This window comes from Dipodomys spectabilis, unplaced genomic scaffold (assembly GCF_019054845.1).
Source record: "Dipodomys spectabilis isolate Male_0828 unplaced genomic scaffold, ASM1905484v1 ptg000288l, whole genome shotgun sequence".
Taxonomy (NCBI): Eukaryota; Metazoa; Chordata; class Mammalia; order Rodentia; family Heteromyidae; genus Dipodomys; species Dipodomys spectabilis.
The window spans coordinates 7,999,960-8,007,279 of NW_024870965.1; the positions used below are offsets into that span (position 1 = coordinate 7,999,960).

Here is a 7,320-nt window from a genome sequence, read left to right on the forward strand (position 1 = left end):
ACGCGCCTCTGGGCAGCGCTGGCCTCAGCTCTCCACATCCTGCCCCTTGTTCTGTGTCTGAGCAGGACCAGTCCCGGCCAGCTCCCAGGGCACACCCCTCAGGAAGAACGGCTGCCTGGAGCCGGCCCTGCCTGGCCGTGTGGTCTCCTGGGACCGGGCTGCCAGATTTCTCTACTGACCTGTCTGGCTTCTTCTGCAGGGGCAACCTGAGGGGGAGCAGGGGACTGGCCAGCGTGGGGATGGACAGAGGCCCCGGCCACTAAGGAGACAGACACCTGTGAAGTGGCCCGGGCCCGCAGGAGGAGGAGTCCCCTGGAGATGGAGAGGGGGGAGGGGGGACACAGACACGGGGAAGCGCAAGAGGCAGGGCAGTGCAGCCTGCGGCTGCTGGCCAGCAGACAGCCCTTTGTGCCCTTTGTGCACTTCTAGACACCCCCCCACCCCAACACACACAGGCCCGTCTGGTCCCAGAGCTCCCAGGGTGCGGTCTCCCCTCCCCCACCCCAGGCCTGCTATAAAGCTGGCCAGCTCCTGCCGGTGGCACACCTGGCCAGGCCTGGACCCTTCCCGCGGCCCCCTTTCCTCCTGGGTGGTGCCATGTGGCTCCTCTGGGCGCTCTGGGCGCTGTCCCTAGCCGGCCCCAGCACGGGCCTGACCGGGGAGCAGGTCCTGCACAGCCTGCTGGAGCAGCTGCAGCTGAGCCAGGCCCCGGTCCTGCCCGGGGCGGGCGCCCAGGGCGCGGCCATCCCCGCCCCCATGAGGGCCCAGTACGTGGCTTTGCTCCACCGCAGCCACGGGGGGCGCTCCCGGGAGAAGAGGTTCAGCCAGAGTTTCCGAGGTGGGCCTCCCCGAGGGACCCGGGCCCTGCCAGCCTGTGGGGCCACCAGGCTGGGCGGGGAGTGTGCCTGCTGGACGGGGAGTGTGCCTGCTGGACGGGGTGTGTGCCTGCTGGATGGTGTTCTGGGTTGGATGAGTAGGGGTGGGGGCTGGATGAGTAGGGATTCCAGGCTGGGTGAGTAGGGGTGGGGGCTGGGTGAGTAGGGATTCCAGGCTGGGTGAGTAGGGGTGGGGGCTGGGTGAGTAGGGGTGGGGGCTGGGTGAGTAGGGGGTGGGGGCTGGGTGAGTAGGGGGTGGGGGCTGGATGAGTAGGAGTGGGGGGCTGGATGAGTAGGCGTGCGGGCTGGATGAGTAGGAGTGGGGGCTGGGTGAGTAGGGGTGGGGGCTGGATGAGTAGGGGTGGGGCTGGGTGAGTAGGGGTGGGGGCTGGGTGAGTAGGGGTGGGGCTGGGTGAGTAGGGGTGGGGGCTGGATGAGTAGGGGTGGGGGCTGGATGAGTAGGAGTGGGGGCTGGGTGAGTAGGGGTGGGGGCTGGGTGAGTAGGGGGTGGGGGCTGGATGAGTAGGGGTGGGGCTGGATGAGTAGGGGTGGGGGCTGGATGAGTAGGAGTGGGGGCTGGGTGAGTAGGGGTGGGGGCTGGATGAGTAGGGGTGGGGGCTGGATGAGTAGGGGTGGGGGCTGGGTGAGTAGGGGTGGGGGGCTGGATGAGTAGGGGTGGGGGCTGGGTGAGTAGGGGTGGGGGCTGGATGAGTAGGGGTGGGGGCTGGGTGAGTAGGGGTGGGGGCTGGGTGAGTAGGGGTGGGGGCTGGATGAGTAGGGGTGGGACTGGGTGAGTAGGGGTGGGGGCTGGATGAGTAGGGGTGGGGGCTGGATGAGTAGGAGTGGGGGCTGGGTGAGTAGGAGTGGGGGGCTGGATGAGTAGGGGTGGGGGCTGGGTGAGTAGGGGTGGGGGCTGGATGAGTAGGGGTGGGGGCTGGATGAGTAGGGGTGGGGGCTGGGTGAGTAGGGGTGGGGCTGGGTGAGTAGGGGTGGGGGCTGGATGAGTAGGGGTGGGGGCTGGGTGAGTAGGGGTGGGGCTGGGTGAGTAGGGGTGGGGGCTGGATGAGTAGGGGTGGGGGCTGGGTGAGTAGGGGTGGGGGCTGGATGAGTAGGGGTGGGGGCTGGATGAGTAGGGGTGGGGGCTGGGTGAGTAGGGGTGGGGGCTGGGTGAGTAGGGGTGGGGGCTGGATGAGTAGGGGTGGGCCTGGGTGAGTAGGGGTGGGGGCTGGGTGAGTAGGGGTGGGGCTGGGTGAGTAGGGGTGGGGCTGGGTGAGTAGGGGTGGGGGCTGGATGAGTAGGAGTGGGGGCTGGGTGAGTAGGGGTGGGGGCTGGGTGAGTAGGGGTGGGGCTGGGTGAGTAGGGGTGGGGCTGGGTGAGTAGGGGTGGGGGCTGGATGAGTAGGAGTGGGGGCTGGGTGAGTAGGGGTGGGGGCTGGGTGAGTAGGGGGTGGGGGCTGGATGAGTAGGGGTGGGGCTGGATGAGTAGGGGTGGGGGCTGGATGAGTAGGAGTGGGGGCTGGGTGAGTAGGAGTGGGGGGCTGGATGAGTAGGGGTGGGGGCTGGGTGAGTAGGGGTGGGGGCTGGATGAGTAGGGGTGGGGGCTGGATGAGTAGGGGTGGGCCTGGGTGAGTAGGGGTGGGGGCTGGGTGAGTAGGGGTGGGGCTGGGTGAGTAGGGGTGGGGGCTGGATGAGTAGGGGTGGGGCTGGATGAGTAGGGGTGGGCCTGGGTGAGTAGGGGTGGGGGCTGGGTGAGTAGGGGTGGGGGCTGGATGAGTAGGGGTGGGGCTGGATGAGTAGGGGTGGGGGCTGGAAGAGTAGGGGTGGGGCTGGATGAGTAGGAGTGGGGGGCTGGACGGGACACAGCGCAACCCCAGAAAGGGGGAGGGAGCGGGGCGGGCGAAGCCGGGGCTGGGCAGCCCGGCCAGGACCAGCTGGGGGGAAGGGGGGGGAGGCCGGCTCGCGGCTCCGCTGGGGTCCTGGGCCCTTCCTTCTGGGCGGGGCTGTCGGGTCGGGTCGGATGTGATCGGGTCGGGTCGAATCGGGTCGGGTCGGGTCGGATCTGATCGGGTGGGGTCGGGTCGGATCTGATCGGGTCGGGTGGGGTCGGGTCGGGTCGGGTCAGGTGGGGTCGCATCGGGTGGGGTCGGGTCGGGTCAGGTGGGGTCGGGTCGGATCTGGTCGGGTCCGGTGGGGTCGCGTCGGGTGGGGTCGGGTCGGATCTGGTCGGGTCCGGTGGGGTCGCGTCGGGTGGGGTCGGGTCGGATCTGGTCGGGTCCGGTGGGGTCGCGTCGGGTCGGGTCGGGTCGGGTGGGATCTGGTCGGGTCCGGTGGGGTGGGGTCGGATCTGGTCGGGTTGGGTGGGGTCGCGTCGGGTGGGGTCGGGTCGGATCTGGTCGGGTTGGGTGGGGTTGGGTCGGATCTGGTCGGGTCCGGTGGGGTGGGGTCGGGTCGGGTGGGGTCGGGTGGGGTCGGGTCGGGTGGGGTCGGATCTGGTCGGGTCGGGTCGGGTCGGGTCGGGTGGGGTCGGGTGGGGTCGGGTCGGGTGGGGTCGGATCGGGTCTGATCGGGTCGGGTGGGGTCGGGTCGGGTCGGGTCGGGTGGGGTCGGATCTGGTCGGGTCGGGTGGGGTCGGGTCGGGTCGGGTCGGGTGGGGTCGGGTCGGGTGGGGTCGGATCGGGTCGGGTCGGGTCGGGTGGGGTCGGATCTGGTCGGGTCGGGTGGGGTCGGGTCGGGTCGGGTGGGGTCGATCTGGTCGGGTCGGGTGGGGTCGGATCTGGTCGGGTGGGGTCGGGTCGGGTCGGGTCGGGTGGGGTCGGGTCGGGTGGGGTCGGATCGGGTCGGATCGGGTCGGGTCGGGTGGGGTCGGGTGGGGTCTGGTCGGGTCCGGTCGGGTGGGGTCGGGTCGGGTGGGGTCGGGTGGGGGTCGGGTCGGGTCCGGTCGGGTGGGGTCGGGTCGGGTGGGGTCGGGTCGGATCTGATCGGGTCGGGTGGGGTCGGGTCGGGTCGGGTGGGGTCGGGTCGGATCTGGTCGGGTCCGGTGGGGTCGCGTCGGGTGGGGTCGGGTGGGGTGGGGTCGGATCTGATCGGGTCGGGTGGGGTCGGATCTGGTCGGGTGGGGTCGGGTGGGGTGGGGTCGGATCTGATCGGGTCGGGTGGGGTCGGATCTGGTCGGGTGGGGTGGGGTCGGATCTGATCGGGTCGGGTGGGGTCGGATCTGGTCGGGTGGGGTCGGGTCGGATCTGATCGGGTCGGGTGGGGTGGGGTCGGATCTGATCGGGTCGGGTGGGGGTCGGGTCGGATCTGATCGGGTCGGGTGGGGTGGGGTCGGATCTGGTCGGGTTGGGTGGGGTCGGGTCGGATCTGGTCGGGTTGGGTGGGGTCGGGTCGGTGGGGTCGGATCTGGTCGGGTGGGGTCGGGTCGGGTCGGCCCGGGCCCGGCTGAGCGCGCTGTGTCCGCAGAGGTGGCCGGCCGGCTGCTGGCGTCCGAGGCGTCCGAGGCGTCCGCGCTGGTGCTGGCCTTCGGCCTGGAGCGGCGGCTGCCGGCCGGCAGCGAGCTGGTGCGGGCGGCGCTGCGGCTCTTCCAGCGGCCGCCGTCCCCCTGCGGCTCCGCGCCGGCCCGAGCGCAGCGCCCGCGCGCAGGTCACCGTGGAGTGGCTGCGCGTCCTGCCCGACGGCTCCCGCCGCGCCTGGCTGGTGGACTCCAGGTGGGCCGGGGGGGGGGGGGGGGGCGAGGGGGAGGGGCGGAGGGGCGGGCGGAGGGGCGGGGCGGAGGGAAGGGGGAGGGGCGGGGCGGAGGGAAGGGGGAGGGGCGGGGCGGAGGGAAGGGGGAGGGGCGGGGCGGGGCGGGGCGGAGGGAAGGGGGCGGGGCGGAGGGGCGGGGCGGAGGGAAGGGGGACGGGGCCCGCCCCTCACCCCCTCTCCTCACCCCCCCCTCACCCCCTCGCCTCACCCCCCCCTCACCCCCCCCCCCCCGCAGGCTGGTGAACGTCCATGACAGCGGCTGGAAGGCCTTCGACGTGACCGACGCCGTGACCTTCTGGCGGCAGCTGAGCCCGCCGCGGCCGCCGCTGCTGCTGCGCGTGTCGGTGCGCCGGGAGCCGCTGGGCCCCGGGGCCGCGGGCGCGCACCGGCTGGTCCGCTTCGGGGCGCAGGGCCCGGAGGGCGCGGAGGCCGCCCCGCGGCTGGAGCTGCACACGCTGGACCTGGAGGCCTACGGGTAGGGGGGGCGGGGGGAGGGCGGGGGAGGGCGGGGGGAAGGCGGGGGGGAGGGCGGGGACGGGGGCGGGGGGGCGAGGGCGAGGGGCGGGGGCGGGGGCGAGGGGGAGGGCGGGGGGAGGGCGGGGGACGAGGGCGGGGGGGGCGGGGACGGGGGGTGGGGCGGGGGCGGGGCGGGGGCGGGGGAGGCGGGGGGGGAGCGGGGCTCCCAAGGCGGCACTTGACCCAAGACCCCGACTCCGCCGCCCCGTCCCCTCGCCCGCCCCGTCCCCGCCGCCCCGACCCCTCGCCCGCCCCGTCCCCGCCGCCCCGTCCCCGGCGCCCCCGACCCCTCGCCCGCCCCGTCCCCGCCGCCCCGACCCCTCGCCCGCCCCGACCCCGCCGCCCCGACCCCTCGCCCGCCCCGTCCCCGCCGCCCCGTCCCCCTCGCCCGCCCCGTCCCCGCCACCCCGACCCCTCGCCCGCCCCGTCCCCGGCGCCCCGACCCCTCGCCCGCCCCGTCCCCGCCGCCCCGTCCCCGCCGCCCCGTCCCCCGCCGCCCCGACCCCTCGCCCGCCCCGACCCCTCGCCCGCCCCGTCCCCCGCCGCCCCCGACCCCTCGCCCGCCCCGTCCCCTCGCCCGCCCCGACCCCTCGCCCGCCCCGTCCCCTCGCCCGCCCCGACCCCTCGCCCGCCCCGTCCCCGCCGCCCCGACCCCTCGCCCGCCCCGTCCCCTCGCCCGCCCCGACCCCTCGCCCGCCCCGTCCCCGCCGCCCCGACCCCTCGCCCCGCCCCGTCCCCTCGCCCGCCCCGACCCCTCGCCCGCCCCGTCCCCGCCGCCCCGACCCCTCGCCCGCCCCGTCCCCTCGCCCGCCCCGACCCCGCCGTCCGGTCTCCGCAGGGCTCAAGGCGACTGCCGCCCCGAGGCCCCGGCGGAGGGCGCCCGCTGCTGCCGCCGCGAGAGCTACCTGGACCTGCAGGGGCTGCGCTGGGCCGCGCACTGGGTGCTGGAGCCGCCCGGCCTCCTGCTGCACGAGTGCGCCGGCGCCTGCCGCCAGCCCCCCGCGCCGCGCGCCCCGCCCGCGCCCTTCCTGGGCCCGCGGCGCTGCGTGGCCGCCGAGACCGGCCCGGTGCCCGTGATCGTGCGCGCCGCCGCCGAGGGCGGCGAGGCCCGGCCGCGCCTGCTGAGCCTGCCCGACCTGCGCGTGCGCCGCTGCGGGGTGCGCCGCCGACGGGGCGCCGCTGCCGCGCCCCGCTGCGCCCCTAGCGCGGAGGCCGGCCGCCCCGTGCCCCCCAGCCCGCCCCCTCCTCCCCCCAGCCCGCCCCCTCCCCCCTCCTCCCCCCAGCCCGCCCCCTCCTCCCCCCTCCTCCCCCCAGCCCACCCCCTCCTCCCCCCTCCTCCCCCCAGCCCACCCCCTCCTCCCTCCAGCCCGCCCCCTCCTCCCCCCTCCCCCCAGCCCGCCCCCTCCTTCCCTCCTCCCCCCAGCCCGCCCCCTCCTCCCCCCTCCTCCCCACAGCCCGCCCCCTCCTCCCCCCTCCTCCCCACAGCCCGCCCCCTCCTCCCCCTCCTCCCCCCAGCCCGCCCCCTCCTCCCCCCTCCTCCCCCCAGCCCGCCCCCTCCTCCCCCCTCCTCCCCCCAGCCCGCCCCCTCCTCCCCCCTCCTCCCCCCAGCCCGCCCCCTCCTCTCCTCTCCTCCTCCCCCCAGCCCGCCCCCTCCTCCCCCTCCCCCCGAGCCCGCCCCCCTCCTCCCCCCTCCTCCCCCCAGCCCGCCCCCTCCTCCCCCCTCCTCCCCCCAGCTCGCCCCCTCCTCCCCCCTCCTCCCCCCAGCCCGCTCCCTCCTCCCCCCTCCTCCCCCCAGCCCGCCCCCTCCTCCCCCCTCCTCCCCCCAGCCCGCCCCCTCTTCCCCCCTCCTCCCCCCAGCCCGCCCCCTCCTCCCCCCTCCTCCCCCAGCCCCCCCCTCCTCTCCCCTCCTCCCCCCAGCCCGCCCCCTCCTCCCCCTCCCCCTCCCTCCTCCTCTTCATCCTCCTGCTCCTCCTCCTCTTCTTTTCCTGCTGCTCTTTCTCCACCTTCTCCCCCTCCTCCCCCTGATCCTCCTCCTTGTTCTCTCCTGCCCCCTCCGCCCTCTCCTCCCCTCCACCTCTCCCGCTTTTTCCTCCCCCTCGTCCTTCCCCTGGTCCTCTCTTGCCCCCTCTCCCCCTTCGTCCCCCCTCGTTCCCCCCTGCTCTCCTGCCCTCCTCCTTTCGCTTCTCCTA

General features: G+C 75.7%; 1 protein-coding gene across 1 annotated transcript; it reads left to right on the forward strand.

Annotated features, from left to right (window-relative positions):
• Nucleotides 1-597: 597 nt before the first annotated feature.
• Nucleotides 598-6,342, forward strand: LOC122126732 (left-right determination factor 2-like; the record flags this gene model as incomplete). The annotated part of the gene is given in 6 exon segments (XM_042701194.1): nucleotides 598-838; nucleotides 4,334-4,467; nucleotides 4,469-4,578; nucleotides 4,851-5,090; nucleotides 5,970-6,285; nucleotides 6,287-6,342. Coding segments are annotated over 6 exon segments (1,097 nt in total), but the record flags the coding sequence as incomplete, so codon positions are not given.
• Nucleotides 6,343-7,320: the final 978 nt, after the last annotated feature.